We start from the raw sequence: 23516 nt of genomic DNA on the forward strand, positions 1-23516 counted from the left end.
AGACCAATGCAAAAATGAAAAAATATCAAAACATTTTTAAAAAGTGTGGGTGGGGCGGTTTTGGGCGGTTTGTGGGCGTTAGAGTGGGCGTGGCAACATGAATCGTCAAATTTGCGCTGCGTCTATTACTCTGTAATCTGTATGCTTAATCTCAACATTCTAGCTTTTGTAGTTCCTGAGATCTCAGCGTTCATACGGACGGACAGACAGGCGGAGAGACGGACAGACAGACGGACGAACAGACGGACATGGCCAGATCGACTCGACTATTGATCCTGATCAAGAATATATATACTTTATATGGTCGGAAACGCTTCCTTCTGCCTGTTACATACTTTTCAACGAATCTAGTATACCCTTTTACTCAATGAGTAACGGGTATAATAATACGGACTGACGGACCAACAGACAGATATGGCCAGATCAGATCAGTGGCCAGGTCTCAGCTAGTGACCCTTAAAAAGATTTTATATACTTTATCGGAAGCGCTTACTTCTAGCTTTTACATACTCTTCGATAAATCTAGTATCCCCTTCTACCAAAGACATTTTTATAAGCGTTTCAGATACCTTATCTACTACATTGCAGCCAAAGTTCCTGTGAACTGAGGACTCGGATAGTCTGTAAAGTCGCCATAATGGAAATCAAAACAAGAGAGAACGCTATAGTCGAGTTCCCCGACTATCTGATACCCTTTTACTCAGCTAGTGAAAGTGCGAAGGAGGTCTTCAACACTGACAGTTTTTGGCGGTTTGTGGGCGTTAGAGTGGGCGTGGCAAAAAGTTTTCTGACAAATCGATAGAAATTTACAACACCAATACAAAAATGAAAAAATATCAAAACATTTTTCAAAAGTGTGGGCGTGGCAGTTTTGGGCGGTTTGTGGGCGTTAGAGTGGGCGTGGCAGCATGATTCGACAAACTTGCGCTGCGTCTATGTCCCTGGAGTCTGTATGCCTAATCTCAACTTTCTAGCCTTTGTAGTTCCTGAGATCTCGACGTTTATACGGACAGACAGACGGACGGACAGACGGACATGGCCAAATCGACTCGGCTATTGATCCTGATCAAGAATATATATACTTTATATGGTCGGAAACGCTTCCTTCTGCCTGTTACATACTTTTCAACGAATCTAGTATACCCTTTTACTCTACGAGTAACGGGCATAATAATGCAAACGCGGACTATATGGTCCTCCTTACCTAGGAAAAAGCAATGAAAATTCCTGAGATCTCGACGTTTATACGGACAGACAGACGGACGGACAGACGGACATGGCCAAATCGACTCGGCTATTGATCCTGATCAAGAATATATATACTTTATATGGTCGGAAACGCTTCCTTCTGCCTGTTACATACTTTTCAACGAATCTAGTATACCCTTTTACTCTACGAGTAACGGGTATAATAATGCAAACGCGGACTATATGGTCCTCCTTACCTAGGAAAAAGCAATGAATATGCAAACGGCAGAGTGAGAACGTCGCTGAATAATTAAAATCGAGCTGGATACCGTTTTTAAGCCAGCGGGAGTTCTTTGGTCGGATTAGAGATACCGGCAAACACTTTACGGCGTAAAATTAAGTGCGGCTCGTAATCGGTCTGTCGTAATTATAGCGACGCGCCGCGAATTTATCTAGAGCAATTAACACCAAGTCAGGGAGAGCGAAGTCGTATATTTTACATTACCAAAGATGCGCAATTGGACCAGACGCATTTAAGCTTTAATTATTGGTATATAAAGTCAGAAAAAAGAGTAGTACATAGTTTATTATAATGAATTATGTGCCTGGATTTTGCACCACAATAATTATGTAGTTCTCGGACGGAAGCACAATCACTTCATGCACTTTGGTTCGTAGGCGTATTGTCATTAGCTCATTGCTAGCATCTAAATTTGAAATCATTTTGGCCGCCTTATAAGTTAAGGTGCTGATTAAAGCCGCGTAATGCACCGTCAAGGTGTATTCCATGGTAGTCTTGATTGGTATAGCGAACGGGTCCAAAATAATTATGCCAGCAACATTGGGATAGTTTTGGTAGCGTTTTAGTAATTCTTCGATTTCCGCGGACATTTTGAGGACAGCAAAATACTTGTATATAAAATTTAATTGTAGAGGCTGTAGAGCTGATAAATGTGCTTTGATGTGAGTGTTGATTGATCGCATACTTAGGTGAACGATTTTACGACTACTTTATATAGGTTATCCAACCCGTAAACATAGCACTCTATTCCATTTTATAAACAAATTTTAAATTTCAATCTAGGTTCAATCAAAAGTTCAAGAAGTTTCAAAAGAAAATCTTCTGGCCGAGTCTGTTTCGAGATCGGATCGAGAACGATCTAAAATAAAAACCGATATTAGTGTCTTGTAATATTGTATAAGTTTAAAAAGTTTACCACCAATAAATGTACTAAAATATTAAAATAAAATGTATTTTTAAATAATTTTTTAACAACAATTTTAATTGGCACCCAACGTGGGCGGTGTAGTTCAAAAGTTCTAAAAATAAATATTAACGATAATAAGTTAAATATAAAACGGAACTCGCGCCGCCAACAACCCATATTTTTAGAGGCAAAATCAAAACATCCTCATTAATCCAACGACATCTAACAACTGTGATAGTGATCGTGGAAAAACTTAATTGGAAATTAATTAATGCATTTACTTTAATTTTCGAAGGAAACTAACTATTCAGGACAACTAAACTGAAGGAAGACTACAACGGAAAGTATCGTTAGCAAAATAAAATAATATTAAGTCTTTAAAAAAAATTGAATAAAACAAAATCAAGATACAGGGAATATCATAAAGTCTTACAAAAATTAAAATCTATTTAAACCATTATTAAAAGAAAACAATCTGGAAAATTTAAAAAAGTTTTGAAGATTTGAATTTAACAATGGGAACCGGAGGTTCAACAAAATCCATTCTGTGGGCGGGATATCCAACGCCAGCAATTAACTGATTAATAAGTGTACAATTAAGTGAAGTAAACAATCGACCCAACTGTAAAATGTGAAACCACCCTAGAGGTAGTTAAACCTTTACCAAAGTTCACAGGAGAAATAACCCAATATGTAGGCTGGAAACCGCCACAAACAATATTTTATCGCTTTAACAATTCGACGTAATAAAATCATGGGAGCAGCACATGATGCTCTAACTAACCATGGTACAGTTTTAAATTTCCAAGCAACTCTTTCCAGATTTGATTTTATATATAATGATAAAAGACCAATTCCATAATCAGAATTAAGCAGGGACGCATGACCATTACCGAATTCTACAACGAAGTAAACAAGAAAATCACATTATTGATTATTAAAAGCATAATGACATATGGAAAAGACAGCGAAATAACCAAAGAAACGAATAAAACAATTAGGATCAACGCTCTTAGAATTTTTATTTCTGAATTGAACGGTTCAATCTCAGAAACACTATTTTCTCTAAACCCACTAGACTTGCCAAATGCTTTGGCAAAGTGTTAGGAATTAAAGTCTTACAACTTTCGAGCCCAATTTGCAAATAGATATTATGGATTTAGGAATGAAAATAAAAGTCAGGAAAATAACCTAAGATTTAATATTGTAAATTCCAGACAGAATAATAATAATAATTATAACAGAATGATTAACAATTGGAATAATAACCAGAATAATAATTGGCCGCAGAACGGGAACTTTGGGCAAAATGATAATTGGAATTAAAATAACAATTCTAAGGTACAATCCCCACCAGAACCAATGGAAGTAGAAAGTTTCATAAAGTATAAAAATAGTCCGAATAATAATTGCTATCGTCCGAGTAATAATTTTAACAGAGGGTATAATAATAACAGACAGAATTACAATAATTTTGCACAAAGAAATAATTATAATCAAAACCAAGCACAACAAATTGAACCACAAATCCCATTAAAAAGAGAAGCAACTGGGACAGTAAGTTAACCAACCCAGAAAGGTATGAGAATAAATAACATTGATGAGGTTCATTTTTTAAATTAACGTACTACAGAAGAATACCACATATAATAAGAAATACTAAAAAACCATTAAAAATATTAATCGACACAGGGGCCTCCTCTTTCTATGTATATCAAAAAGGGAATTTATAAAAATATAAAAGAATTACCAATATACAAAAGAGAATCTACAGTTCATGGATACTCAATTGTAAAATATTACCACATACTAACAATATTTGAAGCGAAACATATATTTTATGAAATAGAAGGTTTAAAATCTGTCTTATTAATTGGGTACAATCTATTGAGGAAAATTGGAGCTAAAATAGATGTACAAAAAGATATTCTGGAATATGTTGGAAAACAAGAGAGAACGCTATAGTCGAGTCTCCCGACTATCAGATACCCGTTACTCAGCTAGTGGAAGTACGAAGAAGAGTCTTCCACACTGACAGTTTGGTGGTTTGTGGGCGTTAGAGTGGGCGTGGCAAAAAGTTTTTAGGCAAATCGATAGAAATTTACAAGACTAATACAAAAATGAAAAAATATCAAAACATTTTTCAAAAGTGTGGGCGTGGCAGTTTTGGGCGTTAGAGTGGGCGTGGCAGCATGATTCGACAAACTTGCGCTGCGTCTATGTCCCTGGAGTCTGTATGCTTAATCTCAACTTTCTAGCTTTTGTAGTTCCTGAGATCTCGACGTTCATACGGACAGACAGACGGACGGACAGACGGACATGGCCAAATCGACTCGGCTATTGATCCTGATCAAGAATATATATACTTTATATGGTCGGAAACGCTTCCTTCTGTCTGTTACATACTTTTCACATTGGCTAAAATTGATGTCTTTCATACTAAAATTTTAAACCATGATGACATAAAAGAAATATTAATATTATATTATTAATCACGAACTAGGACCTGTAATCATTGCAGACCTAATGGATATCTCTGTGTTCATCGTACTAAATAAAGAATAGATACTTTATAGTTTATAACAGAGGCGACATATAATATGCTAAAGCCACTTCCAAAAGCGATGGAAAACTAGTAATAAGCAATCAAGTCGCAAAATGCGACAATACATATTATGAAATGTCTACATTTAAGACCTAACTTACTAACAATTACTGTACCATAAGTAAGGAAAAAACTTGTTTTACCAAAACACTTGTAAGAAAATAAGAGAAAAAATAAGGAAATAGATATCCTCCAAGACGGTGCAATTTTTATAAATGGTAAAAATATGGTTAACAACTCCCACTTAAACGGGTTATTTTTAATAACATTAAACCGTAGAACCACAATAAACAACATTTCATTTACAAATTTAGAAAGTAAAATTTTTGAATACATAACTACAAACCATTTTAAAGATTATGAAATATCCGATTACATACTGTCTAAAAACTCGAAACTCTCTCTAGATAATGTAAACATTTTAAATCCCTTCATTAAAATAAGTAATACGAAGATATCACTTTCTTTTATATTATTAATTTTAATAATTTTGTATTTGATTACTACATTAATAATAAAATTTAGATATTTTATATTTGTAACCAAACAAAAACGGCCAGAACTAGAAAAACCAAATAATAAGGAAGTATTTTTAACAGAATTTAATGAGCGTTTAAACGAAATTCGTAATGAAGCGGGACGCTTCATTTTAGTAATGGGAGAGTTATCCAACCCGCAAACATAGCACTCTATCCCATTTTATAAACAAATTTTAAATTGCAATCTAGGAGGCTTTTCCATTGTCTTTGCTTTTGTCAATGCCTCTGCCAGCGCTTAGCTACCCGCTAAGATAAATAATAAAACTCTAAGAAACACAGTTTCCGCTTCGAGACCAAGCCATGGACAACTTATTGCGCTTTAATCAAACTGCATTGGTCAGCATAATTGAATTTCACAACGCAGAGTATTCGACTTTTGAAATATCTTGTTAGCTTAGCGGGAAACATATAAAATGCTACATTTCCTACGCCTAAAACGTTCAAACCCTGAAGTTTAATTAAATTATTTAACATTTTTATAAAAGTGTGAAATTTTTTGGCAAAACGATTTTTAACAAATCAATAGAAAGTAACGAGATTAATAAAAATTTGAAAACATTTTTCTATAGTATGGGCGTTGCAGTTTTGGGCGGTTTGTAGGTGTTAAAGAGGGCATGACATCGTGGGTCAACCAAGTTGCGCTGAATCTATCTGTCTGGAAACTGTATGCTTAGTCTCAACCTTCTAGCTATTATAGTTCCTGAGATTTAAATGTATATCTCTTTTCTCCAATTCCCATCAGCCCGTTTATATCAGGGCTCAAAATATATGGATATGGACACATGTATGATGCCTTGCAAATAGTACAAATATCGCTGCAGGAATCGAAAATCGCCGTCGTGGTTGATAGGAATTCCCGTTTTAAATGGCTGTGGGATTTTAACTAGACGTGCTTTTATCGTGGCATACTGGAAGTGATCTAATCTATTTGGCAACCTATAATCAAATCGACATTTCTAAAAAAAAAAATATTTTCACTAATTTAGATCTAATAAACGGCTTCTTCAACGATCCGATTAAACCAGCCTCTCGAAAGTATACTTTATTTGGAACTCAAACCGGAAAGTTTCAATTCGTTTACGTTTCGTTTGGCATACCAATTTCACTTTTAGATTCATTATGGCAGTTCTAAGGGAACGGCGTAATAATGACTAGTCAGGATATCAAAGAAACACTTGCTAAGTTAATGGAGGAACGGCTTGCGCATCGACTGGAGTTAGTTTCAAATATTACACAGCTAAGTACAGTTCCTAGGCTACTTTACTGGTCTGACTTCCTATTTCCGAAAATTCATAAATTCATAAGCATCCATTCCTAGACCTTTGTCGAATTTGCTGGGATTCATTAAATAAGTTCGGGAAGAAACAACTATTAACATTCGAAAAGATAAAGACTGCTCTCATCAGCGAGCCAGATCTTCAGTTGTACAGCCCCTACTTCCAGGCCGAACAGCCTAATACATGAGTCTACTAAAAGTACGAATTCTGCGAACTAGATGTGTTGACTATTAGAGGAGCCCTAGTCAAGTGGAGTGTAAAAAATTTCACGATCGTAACCGACTGTAACGCGTTTAAAATGACTGAACAAAAAGCTTGTTGGGCTTTGTATTTTAGGGACTTCAACTGCGAGATCGAACACGCTTCGGGACGAAAACAAAAACAAAAAGTCGAGTCTATGGGTTTTTGTACCTTCGGCTTAGAATGAGATAAGAACAATGACATTTCTCTGTCAGGAAACACATTATCTCATCGAAAAATCTTAAAACAAAGCGAATCGTCGAGAGCTGTATCAGATGCATTATCGTAAATGCTAAAGCGACTAAATTCAACCGATAAAGGTAAATTACCCTTCGTTACATACCACTTCGATCCATCGTACTGGATGGCTTTTAAAAATATATCTTGTTCTACCCAAATCGCAGCACCTGTATTGAAGAATTGTTAACCTGTATCGAGAAGCAAGCTGTACATTTCGGAAGACCTCGTGTCTGATGATGTTCGAAAACAACTGACACACTTGTTTACTGCCTTGTTTATGGTTTTCCTTCCCCAATATGCCAATGTTTAAATCTAATTATAGTGAGAATATGGAATATAGAGCCATTACTTTATGCCGGTCAAGAAAGTGACGAAGTGCAAAGTTTTGGCACTGTTAGGGTTTTTAAGAGTTTCTTTGATTACAGAAAGAGGTTGCAGTGTGATTGTCCTAAATTGTCCGATATAAGCTTAAATTTTGGTTTCGCAAATCTCCAGTTCAAAGCTTGGAGAAAGAGACAATCTGAAGTCAAAAGAAGGCTTTCGCCCCAGGACAACGTTCTTTTTGCACAGCTACTAAAGAAAATCATGGACTTTGTGAATACTGGGCCAACAAAAACCAAGAGGTCCACAGAATCGCACTATTGCAGATTAAACTAAACGTCGGGACGGCCTAACTTAAAGTTTTGAAAATGAGAACCACAGCCACATCAACTAAGATTCCTTTCATCTTCCTAAACTGAATGGACCTCACAGCTAGTTAGGAACTAGGATTCGTTCCTTATGTAACAGTATCCAGCTTAAGCAAGATACTGTAAGAAGCTTTTCTGAGGCGAAACCCTAGCACATCGGTACATCATACAGATGTCTCCTGTAATGGCAGCTGGGTGCGAAGGAAATTACTGGTCCAGCCATTGGAACATAGTTCAAAGAGTATGCTGAAGAATTAGACGCTTGTCCATCAAAAACGACTCGAAGCTTAGTGGTGGTGATGTCCTCTTTTATGATGCAATGATGAGGCGAAAGATATCGGCAGATTCCCCCGCCATAAATACAGTCATATATCTCAGACATAAGTACTCCTCAGTTAATATCTTGTATTGGGCTTTGACAATGGACGATGCTCTAGTTTTCTCTCAAGAAACAAGACTCTTTGAAGACTCTCTGGACGAACTCCCACAGAAAATCGAAATTGAACATAGCTGGAAATTAAACAGAATTATTCCCAGAAGGCAAGCGAGTAAAATGTGAAATGCAATCCTGGCAGAAACTTGACATGACCGACACTTTTTTTTTTTTTTAATTCCTTCTTATTCTTCTCGGGAACTTAGGGCTTCTACGAGAGCCTTCCATCTAACTCTGTTTTGTGCTATCTGTTTAGCATTATCCCATGTGATGTTTATTTGGGCAAGTTCTTGTTGAGCGGTTATTCTCCATGTTGCTCATGGCCTTCCTACCCTCCTGCTTCCTTGGGGGTTCCAGTCCAGTGCCATCCTTACTATGCTACTAGGGTTTCTCCTGAGAGCGTGCCTTATACACATCCATTTCTTCTTCCATTTTGGGTGTGTATCGGGGGCTCGCTCGTAACGCGCCACAGCTCTGTGTTGGCTATTCTGTTTGGCCAGAATATCCCACATATGATTCTCAGGCATTTGTTGCTGAAAACCTGCAGTTTCTGGGTTACTTTCTTCGTTGCGAGCAATGTCTCACTTCCGTATAGCAGTATGGATTTCACACACGCATTGTAGATCCGGAGCTTTGTTCGCCGGCTTATTTCTCTGTTTCTCCAAATGCGGTATAGTCTCCCAAATGCTGAGCGGGCTTTGCCAAGACGGCTGGAGACATCATCATCCACTCCTCCATTGTTGGATATTATGGTGCCAAGGTATTGGAAACTGTTGACGAACTCGATTGGGTTCCCATGTATCATGATATTTCCTTGGTTGGAGTTGTTGAATCGCATAGCTTTTGTTTTTGCTACGTTTATCTCGAGTCCGACGCTGCTTGCTATCCTGACGAGGTCATCACTTTTCCTTTGTATATATATGTATAGTGACAAATCCATAAGTCCCTAAGACTTAAGCACATGCCCACACACTAATACACATACAACATGTACACCCAAACACACCCACACACCCTACACAACTCTGGAAGTACCCAACAGATACCAGATACCTGATAAGTCACCCACTGGTAGACTAAACATCCGTTGTCTAATTTAAACAATCTATGCTTAAGCCCTCGCATCATCGTTGCGTTCCCACGTTCAAAGCTCGGACTCGCAATCCCGAAAAACAGAAGTATTCAATTTCAATAAACAAAATTATAAGAATCTAAGAGAAATGCAAAGACTATTAAAGTCAGCAACTCCAAAGCTTTCTCTCTTCATTTGATCAGAACCCTAAAGTCTAAAGTCCATATTAGAAAAGCTCGAAACCGAGGCTTGAACGTCAATCAAATCAGAGTAATTATTAGAGTTCAGTTTGAGACCTAATTATAATCGGTCGGTGTTCTTCTCAACTAAAAATATTGTAATCATTCAGTAAAATAAAATTAAATTTTTTTTACATATGAGTATTGCGATTATTTAATTGGCGCACTCGGTAGGATCTGTTAAATAAAGAGTCCTTTTAGTACGGTACTGATCCATTGAAGGATACGCTATACAACTAGCTATCCAGGATCGGCGAATTAAAACAGTGATTCTAAAATTATTTTGAGATCCGCAAAAGAATCTACGTGAAAGTAGTATTCAAGAAAAAATCCCATGTGGTCAGTAACATCTGCAAAACAACTTAAAATCCCATGCGGTCGGAAACAGAATTAATTAAAATTTTTAATTCCGTAACTTACACTGAAATGTTAAAAAGAACTGTTAAATCTGTAATAGATTGAAAACTGCCGGATAGAATTTATGTCATCAAAGATATTGATACTATTTATAAATTAAAACAAGCTTCAATGGAGCTAGGCCTCTATGACGCCAGTCCAGACAATCAGCGTTCTAATAGATCAGAAGGGAACAGACGCAGGAACAGGGGAAATCATAGTCAAAGCAATAATCAAAGATATTACAATAATAGAAATTACAATCACAGCAGTTATTATCCAGGAACGAATCAGAATAACAATACGCAACCTCAAAATTCGAATCAACCTACAATAAATCAAAATCAGTATTCCACTCGTCCCATACCGGTTAATCAAAGGGGAAATTATTACACGTTTAGAAGGGAGTTAACACAAGGCCAACAAAACAATCCTCTTAACAATTCCCTTAATTTCCAACCTTCAACTTCAAATAATACTAACGGTCAGATGCCGGTAAAAAGACAACGAGAGAGTCAAAGAGCCCAAAGCAGAATGGATGTAAATTTTCATCAAACTGCCTCAGACACTCAAGTGACACAGGAGGACGTACCAGTCCCCATGTCTGGCATAATAATGAAGCCCACTTCAGTATGTCCGTCTGTTCAAGTTTCAAGAACTATGTTTTTTATGGAGAAAAGAAGGTCGAGACCGCATCTAAATGCCACGACCCACAGCAAGAGGATGATTCTGCTCCAGTGGAGGAAATCAATCCAAAGATGCAAAAGGTTAAGACCGCACCTAAGTGCCTTAAACCAAAGCATCAACAACAGAAGAAGAAGACCGCATTACCAAAATGCCTCACTTCAAAAGCTGTCAGTGTACAATGATGTAACACATCTCGATCCCATGTCCGTTGACAACGATATAGTCAACTTCGCGATCAACAATGAATTACGCGAATGTAACGAGTACAGACTCGAACATCTAAATGTAGAGGAAATGGAATGTTTAAAGAAAGTTCTATACGAATAGAAGAATAGAGACATTCAGTACAAGGAAGGCGAAAATTTGACCTTCATCAGTACTATTAAACATGTCATCCAGATTCAGCATGAGGATCCAGTATACCGTAAACCCTATAAGTACCCAAAAAGTGTTGACCAAGAAGTCAACAAACAAATCAAAGAAATGATAGAGAGATCGTTCGCAAATCGAAGTTCCCTTATTGCTCTCCTATTTGGGTGGTCCCCAAGAAGGCAGACGCCTCTGGGAAACAAAAATTTAGGTTGGTAGTTTATTACAGGAATCTAAACGAGATAACTGTTAATGACAAATTCCCCATTCCTCGAATGGATGCGATATTGGATAAATTGGGTAGATTCCAATATTTTACCACCATTGATCTAGCTAAGGGTTTTCACCAAATCCAGATGGACGAAAATTCTATTGCAAAAACAGCTTTTTCAACTAAGCATGGGCATTACGAATATACACGTATGCCTTTTGGTCTAAAAAATGCTCCAGCTTCTTTTCAGAGATGTATGAATAATCTTTTGGAAGATTTGATCTACAAAGATTGTTTAGTCTATTTGGACGATATTATTGTTTACTCCACTCAATTGGAGGAACATATTTTATCTCTAAAGAAAGTCTTTGAGAAACTGAGAGACGCCAACTTGAAGTTGCAGCTAGACAAATGTGAATTCATGAAAAAAGAAACTGAATTCCTGGGACATATTGCCACAACAAATGGCATTAAACTGAACCCAAACAAAACTAATGCAATCACAAATTTTCCGTTACCTAAGACACCTAAACAGATAAAATCATTTTTGGGATTATCGCAAGTTCATTCCTAACTTTGCCAAGATAGTTAAACCCATGACCCTCAAACTAAAGAAAGGTGCTGTAATAGATATTAAACGTAAAGACTACATCGAATCATTTGAAAGACTAAAGGTTTTGATAACTTCAGATCCGATATTAGTCTACCCCGATTTTTCGAAGCCTTTTTCTCTAACAACTGACGCGAGTAATGTAGCTATTGGTGCAGTGCTCTCACAGAACCATAAGCCCGTTTGTTATGCCAGCAGAACGCTGAACGAACACGAAATCAACTATGCTACCATTGAAAAAGAATTGTTAGCTATAGTTTGGGCGACAAAATATTTCAGGTCATACTTATTCGGCAAGCTATTTGAAATAATGAGTGATCACAAGCCGTTGGTATGGCTGAATAATATAGCCGAACATGAAATTACAAAGGTGGAAAATCAAACTTAATAAATTCGATTATAAAATAAAATATCTTCCAGGCAAAGAAAACTATGTCGCGGATGCTCATTCCCGCACAAAGATAGAAGAAGTCATGGTTGGCGAAGTCGCAAACAGCGCAGACGCAACTATACATAGTGCTAATGAAGATAATTTAAATTATATATCCGTAACGGAAAGACCAATTAATTTCTTCTCTAGACAAATAGAGATAGAACAAGAGAGAACGCTATAGTCGAGTTCCCCGACTATCTGATACCCTTTACTAAGCTAGTGGAAGGGAGAAGGAGAGTCTTAAACACAATTTTTGGCGGTTTGTAGGCGTTATAGTGGGCGTGGCAGAAAGTTTTTTGGCAAATCGATAGAAATTTACAAGACCAATATAAAAATGAAAAAATATCAAAACATTTTTCAAAAGTGTGGGCGTAGCAGCTTTGGGCGGTTTGAGGGCGTTAGAGTGGGCGTGGCAAAAAGTTTTTTGGTAAATCGGTAGAAAATTACAAGACTAATACAAAAATGAAAAAATTTCAAAACATTTTTCAGAAGTGTGGGCGTGGCAGTTTTGGGCGGTTTGTGGGCGTTAGAGTGGGCGTGGCAACATGAATCGACAAACTTGCGCTGCTTCTATGTCTCTGGAGTCTGTATGCTTAATCTTAACTTTCTAGCTTTTGTAGTTCCTGAGATCTCGACGTTCATACGGACGGACAGACGGACAGACGGACGGACAGACGGACATGGCCAGATCGACTCGGCTATTGATCCTGATCAAAAATATATATACTTTATATGGTCGGAAACGCTTCCTTCTGCCTGTTACTTACTTTTCAACGAATCTAGTATACCCTTTTACTCTACGAGTAACGGGTATAAAAAGGCGACAGTGACACAACAGGTGTAGCCACTTCTTTTAAAAACTAAAGACTAAAATAATCTATAAAGAAATGACACTTGAACTCGCCAAAACCATCATTAAGGAATATGTGTGCACCAAGAAAAGCGCAATTTACTTCCCTTATGATGAGGATTTTCTGATCTTCCAGAGGGCATTTACCGAAGACAAAAGGAAGTTTTACACCCAGGTATAGAAAAAACCATTAATTGGTTTAAAGAAAAATACGATTACCCAGATAGTCAAAAGTTAATTCCAAATATTATTAATGAGTGTGAAATCTGTAATCTGGCAAAAACAGAACATCGAGACAGAAAATTGACATTTGAAACAACACCAGAAATATTTAACACAAGGGAAAAATACGTGATAGATTTTTATCTCACGGGTAACCAGATCTTCTTATCTTGTATTGATATTTATTCAAAATTTGCCTCACTAGTTGAAGTAAAAAGTAGAGATTGGCTAGAAGCGAAAAGAGCCATTACTAAAATATTCAATGATATGGGAAAGCCACAAGAAATTAAAGCAGACAAAGATTCAGCTTTTATGTGCATAGCTTTGCAAAATTGGTTAAGATCCGAAGGCGTACAAATTTCTGTAACAACCAGCAAAAATGGTGTATCCGATATAGAAAGATTTCACAAGACCGTAAATGAAAAGCTAAGAATCATCGGTAGTGAACGAAATATCGAAGATAGGTTTACAAGGTTCGAAACAATCTTATTCGTCTATAATCATAAAACTAAACATAATAGTACAAAACGATCTCCGGCAGACATTTTTCTATATGCAGGCAGCCCAGACTTTAACGTAAAACAAAACAAAATTGATAAGATCGAATATCTTAATAAGAATAGGCATGATTTTGAAGTTGATATAAAATATATACAGGCTCCACTCGTGAAGAGTAAAATCACCAATCCATTTAAAAAGACAGGAAGAATTGAACAAGGAAAATCGTTCATTATAAATCAAAATTCAAGAAACAAAAAAAGATTAATAAGAGTAAATACGATAATTCCAGACCAGCCAGAGAACCGCAAAGTACGCAATATATTTCTAATAATGCTTAGTTGCATGTTATCACTTATCACTATGGTCAAATGCAGCAACATCGAAGTAAACCCAATAAGTGCGAAGAGTGGATATTTTATATTCCAAACCGGAACGATGGAAATTCCAACCAGCTACGAATACCACTATTTGAGTATAAACATAACAAAGACAATGCTTATGTTCGAAAATCTAGTAACTGAAGCAAAAAACTATCCCAATGTACCTCAGATACAATATTTAGTCGATAAACTAAAACGGGAAATAAATGGATTAAGAATTATTAACAGAAGCAAAAGAGGTCTCTTGAACGTAGTAGGGAAGGCATATAAATACTTATTTGGTACATTAGATGAAGACGACAGGGAGGAGTTAGAGGAAAAAATTAATAACATGTCAGAAGACTCCGTTAAAACCCATGATCTAAACATAGTTATCGACATAATCAACAGCGGTATAGACATAATTAATAGGCTCAAGGTGGAAAAAGAACAGAACTAACAAATTGCGATACTGATATTCAACCTACAGCAGTTTACAGAATACATAGAAGACATCGAGTTAGGTATGCAATTAACCAGATTAGAAATCTTTAACCCAAAATTTTTATTATTATTATTATTGAGAAATTAACGCATAATTAAAAATTATGCGGAATTTTGGATTAACTATAGCAGCTGAGGGCCTTAAGCTAAGTTATATACATTTTTTTTTTGGGTTTGGTTATATTATATGTACAAGTGAGGTTCTTATTTTACGGTTAATAACTATGTAGTAGTTTTTATACCCGTTACTCGTAGAGTAAAAGGGTATACTAGATTCGTTGAAAAGTATGTAACAGGCAGAAGGAAGCGTTTCCGACCATATAAAGTATATATATTCTTGATCAGGATCAATAGCCGAGTCGATCTGGCCATGTCCGTCTGTCCGTCCGTCTGTCTGTCCGTATGAACGTCGAGATCTCAGGAACTACAAAAGCTAGAAAGTTGAGATTAAGCATACAGACTCCCAAGACATAGAAGCGCAAGTTTGTCGATTCATGTTGCCACGCACACTCTAACGCCCACAAACCGCCCAAAGCTGCCACGCCCACACTTTTGAAAAATGTTTTGATATTTTTTCATTTTTATATTGGTCTTTTAAATCTCTATCGATTTGCCAAAAAACTTTTTGCCACGCCCACTCTAACGCCCACAAACCGCCCAAAGCTGCCACGCCCACACTTTTGAAAAATGTTTTGATATTTTTTCATTTTTGTATTAGTCTTGTAAATTTCTATCGATTTGCAAAAAAACTTTTTGCCACGCCCACCCTAACGCCCACAAATTGCCAAAAACTGTCAGTGTTTAAGACTCTCCTTCGCACTTCCACCAGCTGAGTAACGGGTATCAGATAGTCGGGGAACTCGACTATAGCGTTCTCTCTTGTTTAATGCTAATTTATTTATGTGTAGTGTTAATATTTATGGATATGATTTTTTATTTTTATTTTTGCTTATATTGTATGGTAAAGTTTTGTATTTTTTAAGAATTGTATGGTTTGGTGAATGTTTTCAAATGAGGTAATTTCTCTAATTGTTTGTTTCAAGAGGTTTGATCTGTTTTGCTGAAGGTCAGGGCAGTCGAGTAATATATGTTGTAATGTTATGTTGGCGTTGCAGGTTGTGCAGATTGGTGGTGGAGTTTTATTGAGTATGTGGCTGTGGGTAAGATTGGTGTGTCCTAGTCTTATTCTTGTGAATTTTATTGAGTCTGATCGTGAGATATTTTTCGTCGGAGCGCTGTCGTGGCTAATATTTATACCCGTTACTCGTAGAGTAAAAGGGTATACTAGATTCGTTGAAAAGTATGTAACAGGCAGAAGGAAGGGTTTCCGACCATATAAAGTATATATATTCTTGATCAGGACCAATAGCCGAGTCGATATGACCATGTCCGTCTGTCCGTCTGTCCGTCTGTCTGTCCGTCCGTATGAACGCTGTGATCTCAGGAACTACAAAAGCTAGAAAGTTAGGATTAAGCATACAGACTCCAGAGACATAGACGCAGCGCAAGTTTGTCGATTCATGTTGCCACGCCCACTCTAACGCCCACAAACCGCCCAAAACTGCCACGCCCACACTTTTGAAAAATGTTTTGATATCTTTTCATTTTTGAATTGGTCTTGTAAATTTCTATCGATTTGCCAAAAAACTTTTTGCCACGCCCACTCTAACGCCCACAAACCGCCCAAAGCTGCCACGCCCACACTTTTGAAAAATGTTTTTATATTTTTTCATTTTTGTATTAGTCTTGTAAATTTCTATCGATTTGTCAAAAAACTTTTTGCCACGCCCACTCTAACGCCCACAAACCGCCCAAAGCTGCCACGCCCACACTTTTGAAAAATGTTTTTATATTTTTTCATTTTTGTATTAGTCTTGTAAATTTCTATCGATTTGTCAAAAAACTTTTTTCCACGCCCACTCTAACGCCCACAAACCACCAAAAACTGTCAGTGTGGAAGACTCTCCTTCGTACTTCCACCAGCTGAGTAACGGGTATCAGATAGTCGGGAGACTCGACTATAGCATTCTCTCTTGTTTTTTAGTGGATTGAGGAGTTGTTAAAAATTGAAGTTTTAAAGGTTTCAGTGTTTAGTTTGATGTGTTCCATCGAGTTAGGTATGCAATTAACCAGATTATAAATCTTTAACCCAAATTACTAAAACACGATTATTTGAAGCACTTAATTTCGGAGAAAATGCTAAAGATAAAAACATCAACTTGGCTCCCACGTTCCTAGCGAGGTCACTAAAGTTCCGATATTTCAAATAGTTCCGTACCCAGATGAAAATAACTATATTCTAACCGAGCAAATATTCGATAAATTTTATATATTCGATAACCAAGTATTTCATAAAGATACAGATAAATTAATATTCGACAAATGTATTTTTGGACTTATTAAACAAGAGCAAAGTCAATGCAAATACATTAAAACCCAAAGAAATTTCCAAATAAATTATTTATAACCAAATATACTTTTAACATGAAATATTCCTGAAACAGTTGTCAACCAAGATTGTACAAACAACAAAATATTAATATCAGGAAAAAACATCATTAAAATTAACAAGAAAGAACGCTATAGTCGAGTTCCCCGACTATCTGATACCCGTTACTCAGCTAGTGAAAGTGCGAAGGAGAGTCTTCAACACTGACAGTTTTTGGCGGTTTGTGGGCGTTAGAGTGGGCGTGGCAAAAAGTTTTTTTGCAAGTCGATAGAAATTTACAAAACTGATACAAAAACAAGAGAGAACGCTATAGTCGAGTTCCCCGACTATCTGATACCCGTTACTCAGCTGGTGGAAGTGCGAAGGAGAGTCTTAAACACTGACAGTTTTTGGCAATTTGTGGGCGTTAGGGTGGGCGTGGCAAAAAGTTTTTTTGCAAATCGATAGAAATTTACAAGACTAATACAAAAATGAAAAAATATCAAAACATTTTTCAAAAGTGTGGGCGTGGCAGCTTTGGGCGGTTTGTGGGCGTTAGAGTGGGCGTGGCAAAAAGTTTTTTGGCAAATCGATAGAGATTTAAAAGACCAATATAAAAATGAAAAAATATCAAAACATTTTTCAAAAGTGTGGGCGTGGCAGCTTTGGGCGGTTTGTGGGCGTTAGAGTGGGCGTGGCAAAAAGTTTTTTGGCAAATCGATAGAGATTTAAAAGACCAATATAAAAATGAAAAAATATCAAAACATTTTTCAAAAGTGTGGGCGTGGCAGCTTTGGGCGGTTTGTGGGCGTTAGAGTGGGCGTGGCAACATGAATCGACAAACTTGCGCTTCTATGTCTTGGGAGTCTGTATGCTTAATCTCAACTTTCTAGCTTTTGTAGTTCCTGAGATCTCGACGTTCATACGGACAGACAGACGGAAAGACGGACGGACAGACGGACATGGCCAGATCGACTCGGCTATTGATCCTGATCAAGAATATATATACTTTATATGGTCGGAAACGCTTCCTTCTGCCTGTTACATACTTTTCAACGAATCTAGTATACCCTTTTACTCTACGAGTAACGGGTATAATTAGGTTATATTTTTTAAATTGTGGAAAGTTGCTGTTTTTATTACTTGAGGTATATAAAAAATCATAAAAACTTAATAAGGGCTATAAGTATTTATTAATATGACAGACACAACAGTTGACAATGTTTATGGCCAATTAACGTGTGACCTATAGTCAATTGCCAATGCGTGAACCCACCGGCAACCGTAAGCCCATCCCAAGCACTCGCCACATTACAATGTGGACCCACAGAATCGTGAGGAAGGAAATGTAAATAAAACTCAGAATGGGTAAGTGGTTGGGTCAAGTCGCTCTACCAATGTAATGAAGGATCAAAATAAGAAAAATGTGTAAGTAATATATTATACGAAGCGGAATACTTTTGTCCTGCGCTAAGAGTAAAAAGTCAGGCTCGGTCCGAAAAGCGATCTTAAAATGCAGACAGGGACGCATTGGCAGGTCACTACCACCGACATAGGTAACCAGACAGAAGTTCCAAATAGAAATTGCACTCAGGGATCGAGGCATTGGTTGGTGGAAGTTGTGAGGATGAAACTGATGTTTTAGAGAGGACTGCCACTGCATGGCAGTATTGTCAAAAAAAATCAATAGGATTTAAGTTGATTTTTGGAATTTCTATTCTGTTATAGGGTTGCCCATGGCGGTGGGCGAGATACACCAGGTCGCCCGGTGTGGACCAGTTGCCGAGGATGCACCACAAACAACAACTACAGCTTCAGCATGCGGTAGCATAAATCACCTGGACCCATATATGAAAAGATAAACCCAGCACAAACAAACAAGCTGATGGTGTATCCCCGAGGCAAGAAGACGTCCTGATGTAGATGGCGGTGGGCAACAATATATCAGAAGACGTATTAGTCTTATAAAAATGCATAAACCAAAAAATAAATGGAAATATGAATACATATGTGTAGGTGGCGAGCCCCCTTTAGTAATTTCCAATTTATTTAATTTAGATTGGGATTAAGAAGACTCAAAAGTTCTCACCATATTTAAGCATCATTCAAGAAAGGAATTCAAAACCGTGTTGGGATGCAGCGTCTCTTTAATTCTTTATATCAGCTCTTCATAATTGTTCACAGTTCCTTTGGCCAGGGCCGGAACTTTGGCTATATGTATGATGGCTTTACAAAACTTTTCTCTATCTCGTTGGATGCGTCTAGGGAGATTTCCTTTTAGGATTTTCACAAACTTTCACCAAAGGTAAGTAAACATCCCACTCTTCTCACAGACACATTCTGCAAACACACCACACATAAAATTCAGTCCGAGTTTGGCAATGTGGCCTGCTCAGCTCTAATGTAGCACATACCGCCGACGCCATGACTAGTTAATCCCGAATAAGTTTTCAGCAAGTGACTTAACTACGCGCACAAAATGTCCGAATTCATCATCTTTGTGTCGGCATTGAATGTAGGAATAGTACGGAGTTATTTGCTATCCCGTTTAGTGGGCAATCCCAGTCTTTGTGGGCACAGTCTTTGTTTTTAGTTAAGTCTTACAAAATATCAGGTCATTACAAAATTAAATAGAAGTAAAACACTATCAATATTAACATGCTGTAAATAAATGACGTCTGTTAATATTTATATGAGGGCGTATGAATTAATCTACTAAGAGACCGGCTTAGTAACCATTGAAATGCCTTTGACATTATTTTCTTGATGACTTTTAAAATATGGGATATTTTAAATTGTAAATTTTAAAGAACAAATCGCTTACTTCCCAAAGTGTGTACTGATTTAAAAAGCCTACTCTCCTTCGATTATAAATATTTATAAAGTTATTTGATTTTCCGTTTTACATTGTCTTACTATCACATTTAAATCCTCATGAGTTGGCATGTGATCTTTGTTATTAAGCCGCAAGACAAATTACTTTCAACAAAATGAATATACATATATGTATATGTATATATATATTTATATTTATAATAAATATTTAATATAATTATAATATTTATATATACCCTTGCAGCCAAAATATTTTAATAATAATTTCATAATTTTTCGAATAATTTGCTTACTTTTAGGATGAATTTTCTTCAGTAAGGGAAAATGTTTTTAGTTGAATGGTGATTTGTCATAAGTATGGGCGAGTCTTTCTTAATTGTAGGGTCCTTTTTTTTGCCTTGTTATAGGGTGGGTAGACATTGAACTGGGAGGCAATTTTCTGAAATGTTTACGTACAGATAAACATACTGGCGGACGGACAGATGGGCCCGGCCAGATCGTCTTGGATAGTTTTCCGGATCAAGAATATATATTCTTTATAGGCTCAAAACTCTTCCTTCTATATATTTCATACCTTTCAACGACTGTAGTGTGCCCTTTTATTCTACGAGTAACGGGTATAAAAATAAATGTTTAGATAAATCCATATAGCCATTATTTCACTCTAGTCAGCTTTTTTCGATAAAGAGCTCAATTTAATGATTATTAAAAACCGACTTTATTAAAATTGTATATTCTACACCAAGAACTTTGAGTCCCCAGAGAAATTACTCATGAAATTCAAATTGTGTGAAAAATGTATGCCGAAGGTGGCAAAAAAAAACAAGTTAGGAAACTGTTTTTAAATTATGATGGCCATTTCCCAAGTCTGAGAAATCTCACCGAAAAAAACAACGAAATTAGTCCGGCGAACTGATTTGGCTGGCAGCCGACCGAAATTTGATTAGCTCGCGGTTTTACTTCATTCGAGGTGATGTAACTCAACCACCAGCATCAAGGAGGATTCCTCCTTCTTAAATTGTAAAGTGTGTTCATCCTGTCTCAATTTGGTATTCTTTGAGCAACAAATTTATGTGACCAATTTAATTTTTTAATTTTCATAAATTTCACTAAAAAATTTCCAAAGCAAACTTGTTCGTATGGGTGGGTGCTAAATGTTTCAAGTTTATTGTGTACAATATCTTTGGCAGCAATAAAAATTGGAATAAGCTTTTATGATAATTAGAAATTAAAAACATTGAACAGGCGTTGAAAATGTATTGAAAATTAGTAAAATGGGAATGGGGCAAGGGAAAACAACGTTCAGCGAAAGTAAATCAAATGTAACGCATCGACACACAAAAGGCAACAGGAGAAACTTGTTTCTTTGGTACAGAAAAAAACCTAATACGGATCATTGTGGGGAAACTAAGATCAAATGTAAGTTTCCCCTTTGGTCAAATTTATGGGAGATTTCCGTACGTATTGTTGATGCTATTTCTTGGGCGCCGTCAATGCACAGTTTTTCCCTTTGGCGAATTTAAAATCTACCTCCTCCCTTTTTCGGTTGGGGTCATCTTTCCTCTATCTATCTTTGCCGGAAAGCTTAAGATGGCACCAATGGGGTAAACCGTTTTACCCATCCACTTTTGTTCTGCAACCTTTTGCAATTCATTTTCAGCTGGCGTGTGTGTGCGAAGATTTAGTGTTTTATACTTGAAATCTCCAAAAGTTGAAGTTTTAATTTATGACGCCGCCGAAATATGAGCGAGTAGGCGTCCTTAAACAGTATGGCTAGCCATTGTCTTTGACTTTTAAAAAATTGGAAAATAATAATTCTAGTTTTTGCCATCAGCTCAGAGTGCCAAAAAGTTTTCTCATGAACTAGTAGCAATCGACGAGCGAGTAATTTGCATTGCCCAAACTGCAATAATAAAACTTACAAAACTTCAGTCATTATAACTGTTGATTGTTGCTTTGTAAACCAACTACCCAATAAAGGATACATAGGAATGAAGGACAGTTGCCCGATGGTAAAAGGTGTACAGCAATATCCGTGATTCCTTGTTCATCTCAAGGGCCAAAAGGTCGGAGATCAGAGCCACCAGGGCAACCCCACCGCTTCATGAATGGACTTAGTCCGTGATTGGCCTGTGATAAGCTGGCGGAAATTGGTACTTCACGCCCGCGAGGGTAAGACCGAACCACAACAGCAATGCTTATTACCATTGTTGTAGTCATTTCTATTTTTTCTGAAAAATGAGATTTGAAAAGTTTATGCCGCTGGCTATAGCTAGGCAACGAAAATTGATACATAGGGGAAGTTCTCCCAACTTCGTGTGATTCCCATAGGGAAAAGGTTTTCAAAGAAAACTGAATTAGAGCAGTACTCAGTTTACACCACTTCCTGTCTGGTGTATGACCAATCCAGAAAGTAAAAATTAAAATAAAAAACAAGGAATAGGGATAAATAAAAAAAAAGGAAATAAAGAAATGAAGAAATAAAGTACAAAGCCAAGTCATAAATCGTAATTGTTATTGTAATCGTAATCGTAAATAAAGAAATACAGAAATAAAAAATAAAGAAATATTGAAATAAAGAAAAAAAGAAATAAAGAATTGTAATTGTAATCGTCATCGTAAATAAAGAAATACAGAATAAAAAATAAAGAAATATTGAAATAAAGAAAAAAAGAAATAAAGAAATATAGAATAAAATAAATAAATAAAAAAATTGAAAAATAAAGAAAATATAGAAATCTAAAAAAAAGAAAATACAGAAATAAAGAAATAAAAAAATAAAGAAATACAAATTTGTCATACATTTTGTACTTAAATAAAAAATGGGAAATGGGATAAAGAAATAATAAACTAATGAAGAAACATTAGTTAAAGAAATAAAAAATAAAGAAATAAAGAAATAAAGAAATAAAGAAATAAAGAAATAAAGAAATAAAGAAATAAAGAAATAAAGAAATAAAAAAAAAATAAAGAAAAAAGAAATAAAGAAATAAGAAATAAAGAAATAAAGAAATAAAGAAATAAAGAAATAAAGAAATAAAGAATAAAGAAATAAAGAAATAAAGAAATAAAGAAATAAAGAAATAAAGAAATAAAGAAATAAAGAAATAAAGAAATAAAGAAATAAAGAAATAAAGAAATAAAGAAATAAAAAAAAAAATAAAGAAATAAAGAAATAAAGAAATAAAGAAATAAAGAAATAAAGAAATAAAGAAATAAAGAAATCAAGAAATAAAGAAATAAAGAAATAAAGAAATAAAGAAATAAAGAAATAAAGAAATAAAGAAATAAAGAAATAAAGAAATAAAGAAATCAAGAATAAAGAAATAAAGAAATAAAGAAATAAAGAAATAAAGAAAAAAAAATAAAGAAATAAAGAAA

The 23516-nt window shown here is 36.0% G+C and overlaps 2 protein-coding genes across 2 annotated transcripts in view; one reads left to right on the forward strand and one right to left on the reverse strand.

Moving 5' to 3' along the window:
- LOC120445269 overlaps positions 1-19307 on the forward strand; it is a 56187-nt gene extending 36880 nt beyond the window's left edge. The window contains exon 4 of the mRNA XM_039625567.1: positions 19029-19307. Coding sequence (XP_039481501.1) covers positions 19029-19133 — 105 coding nt within the window. The 3' untranslated portion in view covers positions 19134-19307. The remainder of the gene's footprint in view (positions 1-19028) is intronic.
- Positions 1744-2183, reverse strand: LOC120445270 (dynein light chain roadblock-type 2). The gene has a single exon (XM_039625568.2). It carries the CDS (start codon positions 2170-2172, stop codon positions 1786-1788), a length of 387 nt encoding a protein of 128 aa, XP_039481502.1. The 5' UTR covers positions 2173-2183; the 3' UTR covers positions 1744-1785.
- Positions 19308-23516: the final 4209 nt, after the last annotated feature.

Source organism: Drosophila santomea, chromosome 2R (assembly GCF_016746245.2).
Source record: "Drosophila santomea strain STO CAGO 1482 chromosome 2R, Prin_Dsan_1.1, whole genome shotgun sequence".
NCBI lineage: Eukaryota > Metazoa > Arthropoda > Insecta > Diptera > Drosophilidae > Drosophila > Drosophila santomea.